The sequence below is a fragment of the Amblyomma mixtum genome, chromosome 3 (assembly GCF_055824585.1).
Source record: "Amblyomma mixtum isolate Tamu chromosome 3, ASM5582458v1, whole genome shotgun sequence".
Lineage (NCBI taxonomy): Eukaryota > Metazoa > Arthropoda > Arachnida > Ixodida > Ixodidae > Amblyomma > Amblyomma mixtum.
In genome coordinates this window covers 166,553,666-166,573,674 of record NC_143014.1, presented here as the reverse complement: position 1 = coordinate 166,573,674, position 20,009 = coordinate 166,553,666, and the positions used below count along the sequence as shown (strand labels likewise).

The 20,009-nt window shown below is 46.8% G+C and overlaps 1 protein-coding gene across 3 annotated transcripts in view; it reads left to right on the top strand.

The window, feature by feature from the left end:
* Window positions 1–20,009, top strand: part of LOC149352619 (sushi, von Willebrand factor type A, EGF and pentraxin domain-containing protein 1-like) — a 261,506-nt gene that overhangs the window by 65,797 nt on the left and 175,700 nt on the right. For all 3 annotated transcript variants that reach the window (XM_089581812.1, XM_089581813.1, XM_089581811.1), the window contains exons 10-12: window positions 5,795–5,969; window positions 7,929–8,117; window positions 17,166–17,345. In XM_089581812.1, coding sequence (XP_089437938.1) covers window positions 5,795–5,969; window positions 7,929–8,117; window positions 17,166–17,345 — 544 coding nt within the window. The remainder of the gene's footprint in view (window positions 1–5,794; window positions 5,970–7,928; window positions 8,118–17,165; window positions 17,346–20,009) is intronic.

Here is a 20,009-nt window from a genome sequence, read left to right as displayed (position 1 = left end):
CCCCCCATTCAGACATTTGGAGGAGTGACGACTGTGGCAGCTGGTGACTGAACATCGTCTTGTGATCTGGCATGCACGATCCGCCAGATCTTTCGCGTAGAAATGACCAGGTCGCTGGAACCAACTTGGAGCCCCTCAGTGCTCCCTCCCGCGTATCCCACGCGCCCTCCATCGGTAGCAGCGGCCAATAACGCAGCGGACTTTGTGGAGCACCAGGTACCTCAAAGGCTGCGGCCGAGCAACATTCCGCGATCGGCCCCGGAGCACTGGTACCGCTACTACAAGCATACGCCGATCACATATTTGACTAGGACGTTTGGCCCCGTAATTCGTACGGTGACTACTTACCGCTGCAGCCTGTTCCTGGTCGCTCTTTTCTCGGCTACCTCTGCGGTTAGCCCGGTCACACGTAGTGATTCCCTGCTGAAAAAAAGTTCTATGATGCAATAACCTCATAGATCATTCATCATAGAATATCATACAATCTTTATGACATATCATAAAATTCTGTATGATATATATGATATCATACAGAATTTTATGATATGTCATAAAGATTGTATGATATTCTATGATGAATGATCTATGAGGTTATTGCATCATATAACTTTTTTTCAGAAGGGTTCTGTTCTCGCCGCCATCCATCTCGTTACGGCTCTTCAGCCTAACCTCCGAGGTCGGATCACCAACAAGTTCCTTCTCGGCTCGCATCCTACCCGCCTGATTCCGTGGACCCCTGGCCTTCGCATTTGCGGGATCGTTCACCGGCATCGGATAGAAGCGTGGCACCACCTCGAGCTTCCCGCACGTGTCGGTCTCCATCACCCCTAAAGCGCTCCTTCTCGCCTCCCACGGAAAACTACTCGGCGCGACCGATGGAGTTGAGGTCGCTGGACGCCTGCCGCCGGAAGAGATGCCCCCGCCTATAGTTACATTACGGAACAAAGTGCACGTGCTAGTTCATGGTGTGCCTGTCATGGCTTTAGATGATACAGGAGCTACTGTTTCCGTTTGGAGCGCTGCTTTTAAGTGCCTCCTCGGACGTATAGTTTTGTTTCAATGGGACAAAAATGTCCAATTTTGAGGTATGATTGCCTTCGATTGCAGTTTGCAGTGTCGAAGTTTCTTTGAGTGGTACAGTAGTCAGCACAAAAAAATTGCAGTGCTGTCCCGATCGACGCACGACGTTGCCTTCTGTGATACGGCTGGGTGCTGCGTATAAATGCAGGTCGTGGTGCAATAAACCTCAGTTGATAGATGGCGCCTGTCCTGTTGCTTCACATTCCTTTTTGTCATCTTCCCATTTTCGCCTTTCGGTTTCAAACATGACATCGAACCTACTAGTCCAAACCAAAGTACTTCCAGCAGAGCCATTCCCGCACTGACCTACAATCCAGTGGCGGTATTCTTAAAGGGGTTTTCAGGGTTCAATTTGCATGCCTAGACTGAGATTCTTCTACACGACATGCTGTAGAGGGCTGGAAGTTTAAGCTGTAGTCATGTGTGGCAATGATTAATGCTCCGCTGCTAGGATATAGACCGACAAAGACTAAGAGACAGACAGGATCGGTTAAGCGTATTTATGCACTTGCAGAACAGCTCTCATGCAGTGCAGTTCAACTAGCCCAATCTCATGCCCTTGTTAACTTTATGTGTGGCAGATTATATCCCAGCAGTAACCGAAACCATAAAAACAAGTTCTGCACACATATGGTGACACCGGGTCTTCAGGAGATATCATTTATTTCCTTGGTACGTATAGTACCAATGAAACAAAGTGGTGATCAAAATGGAAGAGCAAAGCAAGTGTAAGGAGCATATATGTATGCTAACAATTTTCACACCTAGCGCATATATTCACGTTATCACATATATGTGTGCTAACAATTCAGCCAGTATAAGCGCCTTGAGATCGCCAACATGAAAAGCCTAAAGGCCGCGCTGGGAATTCCACTCCAGGCTCCTACCAACTCTTAGGAGAAGCCGTTGCCTTCTCTTACGTTTACAGACCTCCAATAAACTGTTTCTACAATTAGTTCGTCTTCGAGAGACCCGCGTACATCAGGTGCTGGTTTTTCGACTACGAGCTAGGAACCAAAGTCACTTTTATGCAACCCTTCACACCCTAAGCTCAGCAGAGTAGGTTGGCCACCCACGGGACACAGGTGTCAGCAGTACCCGCCATGGCGTTATCATGAGATTCATTGCGGCTTCGGCATCTTTGGCTTACGCACAAAAGGATCGCTACCTCTGGTGGAAGTAAGATCTTTCGTTCTCGAGCATCTCAACAGCGTTTATGATCGCCCCCTACAAGTCTGCGCTCTGAGCAGGCATGAACAGTCATACTCAACCGCTTTTGTAGTGCCGTACCTTGAGATGTCTTGGGCTGGGCGCCTGCAAAGTGTAGTGTCGTGCACTTCGGCTGAATCATTCGCCATTGTAAGGTCGCTTAAACGTCCGTGTTTCTGCAGACCACAGATAATCATTATTCTGTCGGACTCCAAGTCTACACTACAGCGCCTGAGTGCAGGTTGGTAAAGCTACAGTAGGGAGAATTGACAGCTTTCTTTCTAGTGGCTAACATCTCACGTTGTAGCCGCTGGTAAGACGGCAGAGACCTTTGCTCAAGAAGCACGGTCATATCTATCTTCAGTGGTTGTTCCAAAGGGCGAGAACTTCGCTAGCCACCTAGTGGTGCAACACTTTTGTCCATTTCATCCATATTTGCGCCTCGCTTGCGTTACGCGAGGCTTGTCGAGCGACAGAGTCACTCTCTTTTTCTACTGCGCATGAACTCTGCATACACGCCGGTATGGTTGCGCAAGATGTTGTGAGTGACGTGCACCGTTTCGTTTTAGCGTTCCCGCGTTTTTCTGACGAGAGTGAGGCACTCCTGGAAAACCTGGGGAATCTGAACTTTCCCATGGACGACGTCTCACGCATCATTTATCCCGAGGACCCCGAACTGAACGGCGATTAGTGTCACGATCAGTGCTGAAGTTTTTAGGGGAAACTGACCTTATGGAACAGTTATAGAGGCGCAATCACTTAAATCAGTGACTGAGGCAGAGCAGTTCCGACAGGTCACTGTAAGGCTAATTCCACCTGTATATTTACACCCCCCTCCCCCCCTGCCGTTTCCACAGCAGCACTAAACCCCACGAGCCAAATTAGGTTTCGGTACCGTCGTCTTCATCAACTTCCGTTCGGGCAGCGCGAAAAGATGAGCTTCCCTGGCCACCGCATAAAGAGTAGTACAAAATCGCCGCAGCGGAAGGCCCTGCGTGCGTGCTTTCTTATTCAGAGAACTCAAGCAGCTGTATGTGCCCTCCGTAATTTTTGTTTGTCTACGTCAAAACATTATCGGATTTCACAAGGGAAAATCGTATTGTCGACACCACAACTGTTGTCGCGATCTGCTACTTCTTGAAAAGACGGAAAAAATGTAACAGAAAGCGGGGGGAGGGGGTGGCAGGAGAGGGGCTGGAACAATGTACTACCTCAAAATACAGACACAGAAAACACCACTAAACACAGCATGCGCTAAGTGTAAACAAGCTTCGTATCGGGGTGCAAATTAACACTTTGACGATCGCCGTCTCAGGTTTCATGCAAGACAACGCCTGCGAATATATGTACAGCATTTATCAAAGCTGTCCGGCCTACACAGTTCGGTGCCTTGTACAGAGATGCTTACGGCACCCCTCAATCGGCGCAGCTTGCCAGGGGTGCTGAGGAGAGGTCTACTCACCCGCCAGATATTTGGAGCTGCAGGAGTGCCACGCCCTGCTACGCGGATAGACAGCGATCCTTGTGGACAGGACATACATTACAACAGGCGTACCTGCCTAAGTTCATATACTATACTCTACTAAGAAACAACGACGACCTGGACAAAAAGTACGCCGGTTACTTTGAACACATCTTGGAAGAAAAGCAGCACGTAGCGGATTGCACGGGTTGGCTAGCAGCGTGCGAAGGCGACTCTCAGTCGGATCCAGATCAAGACCACCCGCGGCAGTTCTCAGTAGCCTTGACTTTCATCTGCTCAGCACAAGGTCGCGGGATCGAGCCCCGACCGCAGAGACCGCTTTTTTAAATCAAATTCAAAAACACCGTGCACTTCATGGCTTCAGAGCCTGATAAAGATCCCCACGTGGTTAAAATTAATCTGCAGCCCTCTACTACGGCGTCCCTCATCTATCCACGTGCCGCTCCAAGTCGGTAAACGCTACGAACCATACCATACCGTACCACATCACGCCACACCGCGCCACTCCACGCAATACCATACCGTCCCATAACATGCCATAATATAAGAGTTCGGCAGTTAAGCATGAATGCAAACACGAGAATATCGAGAACGATATAAAGTTAGATCACTTACCAGAGTGGGCAAAATTTATTTTGTGCCAAGGACTGTGCAAAAGAAACACGGGCAAAGACGACACATTAAAACGATGGTACCGGTGCTGCTTAAGTTGGTTTATAGGGTTTAACGTCTCAAAGCGACTCAAACTATGAGGGATGCCGTAGTGAAGGGCTCCGGAGAATTTCGACCACATGGGGATCTTTAACTGACAACGCACAGGACACGGGCTTCTAGAATTTCGCTTCCATCGAAGTTCGACCGCCACGGCTGGGTTCGAAACCGCGTCCCTCGGGACAGCAGCCGGGGGCCATAACCACTGAGCCACCACGGCGGACTCGGTGCTGCTTAAAACGAGGTTTATTAGCACATGCCTGCCCATTTAAAATACAGTCAAGTGGTATCACAGATACCCTCCAAGATTTTGCGATCTTATAGTTTATAGATGTTTTTGTTGAAGGGTATCTGCGATATCACTCTGCTTTATTTTAAATGCGCAGTCGTGTAGGAATAGAGCTCAGTTGTATGTGGGGCCGGGCCCATCATGTTCATGGGCCTTCTATGTCCCTGTTCTCTTTTGCGCCATCTTTAGTATGCTTTACAGTTGTGAACAAACTTGCCTAAACCAAAGTATTACTTCTTTTATGGAGGTGTATTGCTCCAGTACAGCTAAAGCAACCCATGCTGACCGTAGTCCCCCAATACCGCTAGCTTATGGGACGAAACCAGCCGAAAGCACTACATATATAAGCCCAATTTTCTAATTTGTCATTCTAATTCCTGGGCTTGTGTTAAAGTCTTCGAAATATGAACATGTTGGTTGCCTTGGGCTTACTCTTGCTTGCAATGACATGATCGTAAACAGCAAGGTGAAACCCCCAGACCTACAGCAATCCCACCATCGGTCTGGATTGCTATGCTGCTGTTAAGAGGAATTTAAAGGGAATACAAGGAACAAGCAGATGTCAGCGTGAGACCATGATGGATATTCCATGATGCACATCGGGAAGAAGATGTATCATTTTGATTTTAACGGGTGCCCCTTCCATTATAAGTGCAGTAGATGTGAAATTCCGCCGCTGTGCAGCCAATGTGAATAGCCGTTTTGTACAGCGGCTGGAAATCTTTCCATGCGGAAAACGTTAGCTCTACATTACTGCTTTCACTCGCCGCGGCTCAGTGACTTGGGTGTTTCGCTGCCCATCCCAGGCCCACGCGTGGAGGCGGATTACAAAAACACCCTTGTGCTGTGGTATGACAGCGCTCATTAAAGAACCCCCGATGTCTAAATTAATCGCAAGCCTTCCACTGCGGTGTCCCTAATAGCTCATGAGTCCCTTCGGGACAGTAAACCGACCTATTTAAAATTTACACCGGCACCTGCTCCTAGAATCTCATTATATATATTTTTTCTTTTTTTTTCAGTGGTCGGGGGTGCACGCGGGTACCCAAGTGTCTGAATCCGACAGCAGCCTCTATGTGGAATGTGCACCCGGGTATGCCTTCGTACAGCAGTTGCGTCCACGCAGAGACGAACGAAAGCTGCAACTGAGCTGCCAGGACGGCGAGTGGAAACCGCCAGGGCCCTGGTGCACCGAAAGTAAGTGGGTGCATAGAATCTATCCTTCTGCCACACATGCCAACAGCGCTCAGAGTGCTGCTGATAGTTTGGCCCCGCAGCTGGTAAATATTAATATCTATCGGCGTGTGCAATTAGTTAAAAGGAAGTAGTGGAGCACAAGGACCATAAGCAGTTCGACCTGCACGGTTTTGCCACTGTTGAACCTTTTATGCGTAGCATATTGCAATCACTCAGTTCAGCCCTTGGGCGCGGCCGGGCAGCCACCAAACCACGTGACGTGACGTCACGACAGCCGGAGGAAAAACCGTAGGTAAAGACGATGGCGATTCTTGGTGAGAATTGCAAACACAGTAAACAGAAAGAAAAGAAAAAAGAAAAGAAAGGAAAATAAAAAAAAAATAAATAAAAAGAATAAAAAATTGCAAAAATAAAATAAAAAACAAAAAATATAAAATAAAATAAAAGATAAATAATACATAAAATAATAAAAAGACCACGCAATATGCAACGCATTCTTGGCTTAACCAAGCTAAGCCTGGGCATCAATTTTTTCATCGTCTTCGCTGCCCAGCCAGCGCTAAGAAGAGGAAGACCGCTGGGAGTGTGCGCAAGGCGACACGCGCTGGACGTTCTCAAGTCCATCTTAGCTTAGGGTGCGCTCAATAACGCCCCCCCTCAAACCGTCCAAGAGTTCAGTCCTTGGGTGCCTGCCCGTGGCTCATCCTCAACAGCCACCCTGTCTTAATTCTGAAAATATACTTAAGCGTGAAGTAACGGCAGAAACAACTGCATACAGCAGCGATCGGTGGTTTCAGAGTTCTTCGTTTGAAATATAAGAAGGCTTCGGCATCATGGGCTTCGTTTTGCAAGCGACTCAGGCTATCGAGGATTACGTACATTTGAAAAATTGGGCCCAACAATGTGTCCATCACTACCCACACCAGTTTACAAAGCGTTGTTTTGTGCGGTGCGTCATAAATAAGTTTTGATGACGTCGAATCAGATGGTATGCATGCAGCGATACTTAGAAGCGCCCCTTGCAAGCGGCGGTTTCAATTTTTTATGTCTCATCGTAAACTCAAAGAAAATAGACCAATTCTACACTTCTAGTGCTCAACATACTAGTCGCCAAACCCAACGCGCAAATTTTACTATTTATAAAATTAAATTTGAGCAAGCTGCCGCGTACCACAAGGAGTGGGGTGTGACAGCTCGTGTACATACAAGAAAAATAATACAACACTGTTACCTGCTGTCAACCACGGTATCGGCTCCCGTGCATAATAATATCGCAAGTTTTTTGTCATGCGGCCCGATAACTCAACTTCCACCTTCATGATATTTCTCAGCCGAACAAAGGAGCGGATTTTGTGGGTCACTCTTGGAGGGGGCGGTTGGGTAGGGGCTGTTCTATTTGAACCATGTATTTCTCGGATATATCTTCAACAAATGGGGTTCGTTATGCTTTTCCTAAGTTAGATTTCTCTCCTTGCGGAGGGGACCGTTTCCCTGCCTCCCCCTATAAATCCGCCCTTGGCTGAACACTTTGTAAAGTTAATCAATACCTTGAAAGTCGAGAAACTGCACAATGTGACTGTTCCGCCTGCCGTTTCATTCACACTTACTTAGCTTCGAGACTAAGGACCTAAAGTGGCATATTTAAATGGCCGACCTGAATATTGGTATTTATAAAGCTAATGTTGGATAATCTGGGAACAAACAGTGGTTTGAAATGGGAGTTGAGGTGTCGAAAATTCTAAGGGAGCACATCTATCGCGGCCAACAAGTCACCGAAGATATGCACCATGAGAAAGAAATAACTAGGACAATCAGAACTGGTTAGGGACCCAGTGTTGAGCACTGAAACATCATCTCTAACACAACTAGTTCACGCTTCTGTTTTTCCTCAAATTATTATTACAGACTGAATAGGCAAGTGCAAGATACTGAATCATGATTTCACCTTGCCTGTCACAGAGCCTTGTAGAATCCCTACACGTCTCCCGGAAGGGGTTGAAGCTGAACAAAGCTGGGAGGTGCCTCACGGCCAGCAGGTGAGGTTCAGGTGCAAGAGCGGCTACACGATGGAGGACGCTGACTATGAGCAACATCAACCTCTATGCCTCCTTGGAGAGTTCGATCGCCGCTATCCTTCTTGCAAGCCAGGTAAGGAAAGCAGGTTATCGCATAGCGAGCACGCCATCAACACTACTGCGCAGAGTTTAATCTGCGGTTACCACATGCTTGTCGTCTGGCTGCTGTTGTGTCGGCCAGCACAAGGTATAGCATGTGATAATTTTGACCGCCTGCTATTGCCGCAAAAACACTGTGAGAACTGCCTGCATCGTGCGATAATACAGGCCCTTTCGAAGCCATGTAATAAAGCAAAACCTCCAGTGCACGTAACAAGTCGAAAAGGCCAAATTTTATCGAGATACATCGCGAAGAGTATTCGCGTTTTTCGAAACTCTAAAAACTAATATGGCTATTACTAACCACCGGCTACAAATCTCCAGTTGCGAACAGGCACCAAACTCCAATAGTTAAAAGTTAATTATTAAAAATTAGTTGCCCAGCTTACTAATGAAGGCGATTAAGCGGTTTTCTGGTGGCCTGCAACACTGATAATACTGTGCCGGAAAAGCTATATTTTTTACCTTAAAATCCTCTTTTTGAAAACTTTTTGCAGTGTTCCCTGAAACACCCCATGACAGAGTAAATAAACCTCTTCAGATGCTTTCAGAGTCGAACCTAAACAAAAGAAACAAATATAAGAGGACGTTGCAGCATGTACCAAAAAAATGGTCAACAACACAAGGCACAAGCTACTGTACAATAATTCGTGAACTTAGAACCCAAAGGTGACTATAGTGAAACAGCGTCAATTTCGCCTGCTCAGTCTGAACGCTAGAAGCATTGTTAACAAAGTGCAAGATTTGGAAAAACTTCGGTTGTTACATGATCCTCATTTCTGCATTATCACTGAGACATGGTTGCATGGTCTGATTCGCAATGACGAAATCGTTCCGCCAGGTTACCAACTATACCGAAGAGATAGAGGGTCTCGTGGTGGGGGCGTAGCCATTGTTGCGAAGTATGGTACTGAGGTAAAAATTGCAGACCAAATTAGTGAACACGAAAGCCTGCTCCTAAAAGTGTCCCTCTGGGGTAGCACGTTTTTTCTTTGCGCAGTTTATCGACCTCCAGATGCTGATGATTCGTTTCTACTTAAGTTATATGATCATCTTCTAGTATTTTCAGGTAAAAACTTCATTATTACTGGGGATTTTAATCTGTCCTGTATTGACTGGAATCGCATACAGTATGGCTATTCCGTTGCCGGTGACACACTAATAGATATAATGTACTCTCTTAACCTCGAGCAGATAGTTAAAAAGTGTACTCGCGGTAGTTCAATTCTAGACCTACTGCTTATTTCCGAAATGTTCTGTAACGGAATAGTTCGCGTGGAGCCTGGTATTTCTGACCATAATTTAATATTTTTTTCCTGGAGTAAGACTGCTAGTAAAAGCAGGCGACTTGTCTCATCAACTGCAGTTAAAAATTACACCAGAGCGGACGACACGGCCATAATTGACTACCTGGACATGCATCTTGATAGCGTTAGTCATAACGTAGAACGTTCCTGGCAACATTTTCGCGCAACGGCACAATTTTGCATTACCCACTTTGTTCCCACAAAGAAAATTTCCAAGCGTCGCGCTAACCCTTGGATCAATGGCGATATTATTCACATGAAAAGAAAAATTAAGCGCCTGAGAAAACAGCATAAAACTTCCACACCGCAGTTTAGTGAAATGAAAAACGATTTAGTAACAAAAGACAGGCATGCAAGAAACAATTTTTTCAGTAAAACGCTATCAGAGTTTATTGTGAGTGACCCCCCAAAATTTTGGCGTCACGTAAGCCAAGATAATGAGGAGATTCATAAAATAAAATTTGAAAATAAAATTATCAATGAACCAGCAGACATAGCAGGAATTTTCAATCGGTATTTTCAGACAGTTTTTTCGGAGCGGGATAAACATGAATATCACAGTACCCCAACGGCTCCAGCGAAAGCTCTATTGATTACTCGCGAAGGTGTCATTACCATGTTGCTTAATTTGAATGCAAAAAAGTCCACAGGCCCTGATGGCATTCCGAACGCTTTTCTTAGACGTTATGCTGAGCAGATTTCAGGGTTTCTAACTGATATGTTCAACTTGTCGGTTGCTACAAGTGACATTCCAGCTGATTGGCGCATTGCACGTGTTACACCAATTCATAAAAAGGGTGACCGACTCTCTGTAAATAATTATCGTCCTGTTTCAATTACAAGTACATGTTGTAAATTGTTGGAGCACACTATTGCAGTTACATTCAAGATTTTTTAGCAGACCATAATTTGTTGTCGTCATATCAGCATGGCTTCAGAAAAGCCATGTCTACAGTAACCCAGCTGGTTTCAACTGTGCATGATTTATCGAGTGTGCTTGATGTGTCTGGTCAGGTAGACATTCTGTTTTTAGATTTCTCAAAGGCCTTCGACAAAGTGCCTCACGGTAAACTACTGTATAAATTAGAACGCCTTGGTCTCCCTTCTTTTATTGTTCAGTGGGTCGGTGCATACCTCCGCAATAGAAGCCAATTTGTTGAAATAAGAAGTTGTGCATCTGGTGTCCTTCCTGTTACTTCAGGCGTACCACAAGGAAGTGTTTTAGGGCCACTGTTGTTTCTTATCTATGTTAATGATTTAGTGGATGTTATCCCCGGTGAAGTATCTATAAGACTGTTTGCTGATGATTGTCTTGTTTTCAAAGAAGTAACCTGCGCTAACGATCATATTTTGCTTCCGAACAGTATTCTAGCAATAGCACGATGAAGTGATCGCTGGGGGATGGAGCTGAACACAGATAAAACGGTACTCTTGCGTGTTACTAGGAAGAAGTCAATTAGTGCTTTCACATATTCGCTCTATAACAGGCCTATTTCAGTAGTTGATAAGTATAAATACCTTGGTGTTACACTGACTAACAAGCTAACCTGGTCCGAGCATATAAACGATATTTGTGTAGCCGCTCTTAGAAAGTTGTGGTTCCTGAAAAGAAAACTAAGAAGCGCACCACCTTGTACAAAAATCCTAGCTTATAATGCATGCATAAGGTCGAAACTAGAATATGCCTCTGTTGTATGGGACCCTCATTGTAAAAAAGATATTATGCAGCTTGAAAAGGTACAAAGAAAAGCAGTTAGATTTATTTTCGGAAAATATAAACGCTTAGACTCCCCTTCTCAATAGCTCAATAATATCCCTACAATAGCAGCACGAAGGCAAGTTAGCCGTCTTGCATTTCTTTATAACGGTCTTTCCGGAAAGATCAAGTTACCCATACCAGAATCTGTTAAACACGCTAGTACAAGGACAACGCGGCATAATCACGAACAATCCTTAGCCCCAATCTTCGCTCGCACTAACACATTTAAATATAGTTTTTTTCCCCCGCACGATCACTGAATGGAATTCTTTAAAACGCAACATTTTTCAAAGCAAAGACTTTGTGAAAGGACTAGAAAGCCATATTTTGCACACCTAACATATCCTGTTTTCCTTCCAGAAGAGTTATTTTTCATACATTTCGAATTCGTACTATACATGAGATGTGTTGTCCATTTATTTCCCAATATTAGTTTTATCATATAGTTGTCCTTTTAAGAAATGTGTTGTTTCCCATGTGTTCTTTCTCGCATTATATATGTTCTTCTTGTGTTCTAAATTTGTATGCCCATCCTGCTTGGGCCAAAACATTGGCCTGCAGTATATGTAAATAAAAAAGCAATTTTTAAAGCGCAGTCGTCTTCAAGCTAAAGGACGAAAAGTTGAGACGGGTGCACCCGAAGATAAGGTTTGGTTTATGGGAATTTAACGTCCCAAGTTGAGTCAGGGTATGAGGAACGTCGTAGTGAAGGGCTCCGAAAATTTCGCCCACCTGGAATTCCTTAACGCACACTGACATCGCACAGAGCAAGGGCCTCTAGAATTTCGCCTCCATCGAAATTCGGCTGCCGCGGCCGGGCTCGAACCCGCGTCTTTCGGGTCAGCAGCCGAGCGCCATAACCAATGTTTCACCGCGGCGGCCTAACGCGAAGGTAAACTGAGAAGCCTGCACGTGAACGTAACAATTAAACAGCGAAGCAAATGCCGGCGTCGAAGACACAGCCTAAAGAGGTTAGCATGGCGCATGTGTGAGTTAAAAAAGGAAACAGAAAGGGCGGCCGTCAACGGGCATGAGTTGGGAAAAAGACAACTAAAAACCTGCGAAGCAAAAGCAGGGTTTGTATCGGTAAAATAAGTGCAAAAAAAATATGAGAACTACCAGAAAGTCATTAAGTAACCTGGTGAAATGAGAAAAAACATCAAGGAAGAGAAAAGCATTAAAAAAATTCAGGGGGCACTTTGACTGTCTAAAGTGGGTAGAGGCGGAAGCGTTTTCCGCACCACCTTCGCTGTTTCTGTGGCACTGGTGGCGTCACATATAATTGAGTACTAATTACTAAGTGCTGGCAAATCACTAATTAATTGTTAATTACTGATTATTGCCTGAATACTAATTAACTGCTAATTAATGACGCTTAAGCTTCGCCTTTAGGAGTGGAACGCGACAGCGCGTTGTAGCGCTGCCAGGGAGTCCACGGAACGCCACCACCCGTTCGGCGCGATGCCTTGCCCTTTGAACGCAACGCTTTTTGAGGAAAGGAAATGGCGCAGTAATTCTCTGTCATCTCGGTGGACATCTGAACCGCATCGTAGAGGAAGGGAGTTGGGAGTGAAAGAAGATAGATAAAGAGGAGCCGTAATTAAGGAAATGAAAATTGTATTTGAGGAAAGGAAATTACGCAGTAACTGTCTCACATATCTCGGTGGACACCCGTCAAAATTCAGGGACCAATTTTTTGACCTAAAGTGTGGTCACTGATGTGTGGTTAAGATGTTAAGCTTGGCCCCTAAGAGTGGAACGCGACAGCGTCTTGCAACGCTGCCAAGGAGTCCATAGAACGCCATCGCCCATTCGGTTCTACGCCTCGCTCGTCGGTAAATTGGTTTTTGAGGAAAGGAAATGTATCTGTCTCTCATTTGTCGGTGGACACCTAAACCTCGTCGGATGGGAATGGAGGAGGATGAGAGTGAGTGAAGACACCGTATTCACTAGATGCGCCTTTGTTCAGTCCAAACCATCGAGCTGGCATGGCCGAGTGGATAGGATGCTCGTCTCTCACGCCGAAGACCGGGGTTCGATTCCCGAGCTCGACGAATTTATTAATCGGTTTTATTTATTTATATGGCCTGACAAGTAAAGCTAATTAGGCTAATTGGGTAATTAAGCAATTAACTAAGCTCAGTCCCACTTACTTGGAGCATCACTATACGATCGCTTCAATTGGTTGCATGGTTACTAGCCAAAGTGCAATTGGCCCCGTTTGAAATTCGCGCATTGTGACGTCACGACCGTTTCCACCAACTGAAAAGCGTGACATTTTCTGTCGACAACTGCTGCTTACAACGATGAGACATTAAAGGCTTCCGCCTTAATATTACGAGGAACTTTAGCGGCTAAAGTGGTGAAAGGCGAAAGCCTGAGTGCTGCATTCTGCTACGCGATTGTTCACTTCCCATTTTGTTGGTGCATTAATTAACTGCTCTATAATGACGCTTAAGATTCGCCTTTAGGAGTGGATCGCAACAGCGTGTTGGAGCGCTGCGATGGAGTCCACGGAACGCCACCATCCGTTCGGCGCTATGCCTTGCCCTTTGAACGCAACGCTTTTTGAGGAAAGGAAATGGCGCTGTAATTCTCTGTCATCTCGGTGGACACCTGAGCTGCACCGTACAGGAAGGGAGGAAGTGTGAGTGAAAGAAGAAAGAGGGGCCGTAGTGAAGAAAAGGAAAATTGTATTTGAGGATAGGAAATTACGCATTAACTGTCTCACATATCTCAGTAGACACTAGTCGAAAATTGTATTTGAGGAAAGGAAGTTGCGCAGTAACTGTCTCACATATTTCGGTGGACACCCGTCAAAATTCGCGCGTGGTGACGTCACGACAATTTGGACCAATCTGAAACGCGCACAAATACGACTTGCTCGTCGGTAAATTGGTTTTTGAGGAAAGGAAATGTATCTGTCTCGCATATCTCGGTGGACACCTAAACATCGCCGTAACAGGAAGGGAGGAAGATGGGAGGGAACGAAGACACCGTATTCACTAGACGCACCTTTGTTCAGTCCAAACCATCGAGCTGGCATGGCGGAGTGGTAGCGTGCTCGACTCGCACTCCGGAGACCGGGGTTCGATTCCCAAGCTCGGCCAATTTCTTACTCGGTTTTATTTATCTGGTCTGACTAGAAAGGTTAATTGGACTAATTGGGTAAGTAAGCAATTAACTACACTCAGTCAAACTTACTTGGAGCATCACTATACGATCCCTTTAATTGGTTGCATGGTTAGTAGCCAAAGTACAATTGGCCCCGTTTGAAATTCGCGCACTGTGACGTCACGACCGTTTCCACCAACTGAAAAGCGTGACATTTCTGTCGACAGCTCCTGCTTACAACCATGAGACATTAAAGGCTTTCACCTTAAAAGTAATCCAAAATGGGTGAAGAAGACAAATGTGCATGACCCGTAGCAGAGCAGTCGTATTACAAAGAAGCAAGTAAAATAAAAGCACAAATATCAAGAGGCTTAAAATTTAACTGAAGCGTGGTTATAAACTTACTGGCGATTGACGAGAACCAGCAATCAAATGCATTCCAAGAAAACCGTTTAATTTCATAATTTCCAAGCAGAAAATTCAGGAAAGCTTTTCATTATTTGTAAGTACGAAATTCTTGGCGTTGGCATGGAATAGAATAGAAAGGGAGAACACTGAGGCTTTCCAGCACCCTCTGATTTCGCTGCAAGAGAATGAAATGCTTGGTTGCAGGAAGTGCTGATCCATGCGGGCTGCTCTTTGGTGCTGCTCCCCTAAACCCGAGTTCTACGTCTGTGATGGAAAGGAAGAACCGGCTTTCGTTTATCTACAAAAATTATTGTCACCAATAGCCGGTAGATTGTTGGAAGAAGGGTAGAAGGGCACCTTGGAGCACTGAGCCAACACAGGGAAGCAGCCAATGAAGGTGATACCGCGAATCTTTATCCACGCCGCGTAGACCCCCCCGAGCGGCGTCACCACATGGGCGCCAGGTGCCCGTATTTGTCTTCCGTGCCACGATGTCTGGACTTTTCTTAATATAGTTGCAAGACCATGACTTATAGCCGAGAACTCGCGCCGATATCTATATGAAGGCAGTCACATGGTGGTGGTAAGCGGGGACTGTGATTTCGGCGGAAATGAGTTCACTTTCTGGAACGTGCATCGTGGAAGGGGTTGCACTTGAGGGTGGCGTTGTTCGTCGGAATGGGGAGTGGAGCAGAGGCTGCTCTAGGCGTTGGAAGGTGATTGGAGCTTTGGGTGGAAGGTCGGGTTGAAGGGTCAAGTCGGCGAGCTGAGGATGTTGTTCGAAATGCGGAGCGCTGGCGGCCCTACCCCCAGAGGCCGCCGTCCTCAGGACTGCCGGAGGGACGACTAGCGACCTGGGGAAGAGAACCTACGGGGCTACGGCGACTTGGACTGGCGCTGTGGTGAAGGAGCAGGGGGGGACGTTGGTGGTCAGGTACTGGGCGATGTTACGGGGTCGTTCACCATAACGTGGCCGGGGTGCGTCTGGTGAAAAGTTTCGCAGGTCCCTCCGACGATACGCGTAGTGCCGCAGGATGTGGCGGGCTTCATCGCAGGGGAAGCACAGGGGCCGGTTGCTCGACGTGCGCCACAGGTGTGCTTTGCTAAAAGTGGTCGTGCGTTAGGGAAAGCAGGCGAAGTCGGGAATCGTTGATACGATGTGGGAGGAGCAGGGTAGTAACACGTCGGTGGTGCTGGCGTAGAGCTCGACGCCCTTACATACGGCGCAGGCAGCGACTTGGGGCAGACCATTTTCTGCATCGCTCGAAGTACTTCGTCACGAACGACGTCCGAGATGGCTCCGACGCCCGGGTGTTGCTCGACAGGGCGAAGCTTAAGTAGCTCGTCGTGCAAAATACTCCTGACATGCTCAAGGAGGGCCTACTCTCGGAGCCGGGACGTGGCACGTGGGCATCCGTAGGAGATGTATGCGCCGGACGGCCGCAATGCGCGAACCTCGGCTGCAGGCTGCGCTGCAGACTTGTCCCCTCCCGAGCAAAGTCGACCACAGTGCTCGGAGGGTCGCGCACAAGCCCGGCGAAAAGCTGCTCTTTGACCCATCGCATAAGGTGACGCCCCTTCTTCGCTGCGCAGTTGAAGAGCCGCTTCATGTCTTCTACGAACATGGCGACGCTCTCATTTGGCTTCTGTACATGGGACTGCAGGGCAAGTTCAGCTCGATCTTTCCTTTCGTTGCTTCCGAAGGCCTCCTAAGCCAACATGCACTCTTTCGTTGTGTGAGTATACGAGACGTAGTACGAAGTGGTAGCGGCCAGCTCCATCACTTGGTGAGTAAAATGCGCAAGCACAGTGTGATCACTTCTCATAATTTCATCTTCTTCTCTTCAGCTGAATGTTTTGTATGACACAGCAACACTGCAGCCATGCGTGAAGCACACCGTAGCAGCGTGCTCCAGATTAACTTCGCCATTACCGAAATGTCAGTACAAGAGGGATTTTTTACTTCCTTTGCACAGCAACGGAGCTGCAGCAGTGGCCGCGCTAAACCTGCGACCTTGGGTTCTGGTGTTCAGTTTTATGCCGGAACAAATGTTGTTTGTGAAAGCCAATTTCTACAACGCTTTTCGCAAAAGCCTTGGTAACGAAAGAAAAACAAACAGCCTGGTGCTCATGTAAGAAACTTTAGTGATTTAGTTTGTACTCGTAAAACGCATTCCTGTACTACGAATATCATACATTGTATCACCACGAAAACGAAGCAACGAAAAAAAAAGCTTTAAAACATAAACAATGCCCTTCAGCACCAGTCATGAACAATGCGAATAGTGCGCTTGCTTGTGTAACAGAAAGCAGCACGACGCTGTCGGTATCTGCTGGCAGGCGTATAGAAGGTGGTCAGCCTCCAACGTCAACCACTGGCAAAGCTTAAGGAGACTGGCAAAATATCGGAACACGGACTTCTTTCTTCCTGCAGATGACTGTCCCATTGAGAACCTCCCTCACGTGGAAAACGGGCAGCCCAGGCCATATCAGAGTGTCTCTCATGGGTCATTCGCAATCTACGAATGCAACACCTCGCTGGCACTTCAACCGCAAGGAGGGGTTCAATGCCATCTGGGACAGTGGAGGGGCACGCCGCCGTTATGTGTTCCGAGTGAGTATTAACGTCACCTGCGTTTTTAAATTTCTCTTGCACAATATACTCTCACGTCCGTAAAAAATAGGCAATAAAGCCATTAAAAAAATTACCGACGATTACGTTACTTCCTAATGCGAAATTTGAGTGCAGCCCATCAGTTGTTTCCGTTTTTCGATGGACTAAGGGAAAGAATTCGAGTAAGACATTTATGTACAATTACAGACAACTTATTTTTCGCACATATTCCTTCATCAAGAAACACTCCACTAACATTTCTTGATTGTCATGAAGAAAGCTTTGTGATCGGAGAAATAGATGAATATACAGGGTCTGTTCTGAAAGTAGTAGGACTAGTTTTTTCCTGGGCGAACGGGCGGACGAGAGGTGGTCTGCGCGTGCAGGATCGTTGAAGGGGGATATTGGGAATGCTGGGGAAAATCGGCTGTCGGCTCTGAGCCGTTGAAGAGAGGAGGTCGCTTGTAGTGTGAAGCCCTGTCGAAACGTCTCGTCACGCAGAATCATCGAGCGTTTACTGGATCAGCGATACGCGATCAAATTTTGAGTAAATCTTGGTGAAACGGGCAAAGAGACTCACAACATGATTAAGGAGGCCTACGGTGACGCTTCCATGGGTAGATCAGGTGTTTTTTGAGTGGCACAAGCTGTTCTGAGAAGGTAAGGAAAGGGTGGAGGAAGACGACCGCTCCAGACGCCCTTCGACCAGCAAGACCAACGAAAATGTGTAGCGAATGAAGCATTTACTTAACAGTGATCGTAGAATGAGTATCAGAATGATTGCTGATGACTTGAGCATTCCTCAAACCCACGTTTTTGAGATCGTGACAGAAAACTTATCCATGAGGAAAGCGTGCGCGAAGTTGGTGCTGGGAGTGTTGTCAGAGGGGGAAAAGGCCAACCGGTAGGATCTTCTTCATCATGTGAATGAGGACCCCGATTTTTTGCCGAGCACATGGCGGCAACGCTGCCTCAGCCCCCCTACAGCCTCGACTTGGCCCCGCCAGACTTTTTTCTATTCCCGAGAAAAAAATCGACGCTCAAGGGGGAACATCACGGATCGGTAGAGGTCGTTCAACAGGCCGTGACGAGGGAGCTAAACAGCATTCCGGTCCAGGCGTTCCTGGAGGCGTACGAAAACTGTAAAACTCATTGGCAGCAGCTTGTGGGTGCGGAAGGGTGCTACCTTGAAAAATTGTAATCGTTTGTACTATTCCCTTGAATAAATTTTGTTTAAAAAAATGAGTCCTACTACTTTCACAACAGACCATGTATGCTCGACTTGACTAAAAAAATGCCTCATTCTCAGAGACGAGGACTATACGAGTATTCGCGATGTTGTCACAGCCGTGGAAGGCGTTACGAGCGAAAGTAATGGGTTGTTGTCCCGCACTAGTGGTAAGAAAATCCTGTTTGGCTGTATACGTGCATTAAAGTCCCCATCCGCCCTGCCACCATGGCAGATGACAGTTAATAGTTGATCGCGAGATTTCGCTCATCGTTGTCAGCGCGAATGCATGCAGCCCACATATCTCTCGCATCGCCCCACGTACCTATAAGCGTGATTCAGGCGTTTACTTTCCCAGGGATCCAGTCATGCGCACTTGTTTTCATTAAAATGATCTTAGTGTAAAACGTTGTCAACGCCAAAGCTAATGAACACAACGAACGCCGATGGCCTATGGCTTCAGCGCCGTGTTTCTGGCACAACGTTGCCAAGGCCAACGCATGCAGTGCACATCTGTCCCTACTGCCACATAGCTTAAAGCAAGATTGAGGTGTCCGCTGTTCCAACAGGGCAGTTATGCGCCTTCCCTCTGGTTCAGGTGTCCACCGAGATGTATGAGACATGCTGCGCCATTTCGTTTCCTTAAAACACCAATATACCAATTTCACCCTCTCCTTCCCAAGCTCCCGCTCTATTCATTTCGCAGCTTAAAGCGCGGCTAAGATGCCTACTGCTGGTTACAACGGACAACGGCGACGGCAACGGCGACGGCGACGCCGCGGAGCGCAGAAACGGGCGCCAAAGAGCTACGCTCTAGAACATGCATAATTCGGTGACTGTACTACGTTACGGCCGCTGCAGACTCGGAAATTCCGGTAGTCAACTACTCTACAGCCACTGCATGATTAAGTTCCTACTACGGACGTCCTATGGTATGAGAAGCACGAACTCATTTAACGCCAGGTTAAGACCTCTTGGTACGCTATTGTAACAAGCGCATTATAAGGACTGTAATATCCCCCCCCCCCTCTAGAATTTACTTCTTCAGTATGAAATTTTACTTCTCTTTCCGCTCGATTTCATCGCCAGGACCGTAGCAAATCCCACTTGGAGTATCAGTGCTACATCCGACGCGGAACGTATCTGTGCACTGTTCCCTGTGCAGAACAGCGCAGTGGCATCGGCGGCCCTTAATACCACAAAAGAGCAATATTGCTCACTGAGACAAGAAGCGCAAAACAATTAGTACAGCTAAGCTTGCCGCCTTAGCGCATTATTCAGGAAAAGCTGGTTGAAATTAGCGGCGTTTCTAGCAGGTAAGTTCGGTCTAGTGCATGCATGCAACGAGGACCGCAGCGCTAGCACAAGCATGTTTACAGGCATTTTATGCATGCACATGACGGGACACCCTGACACACAAACGCCTACTTGGCTTT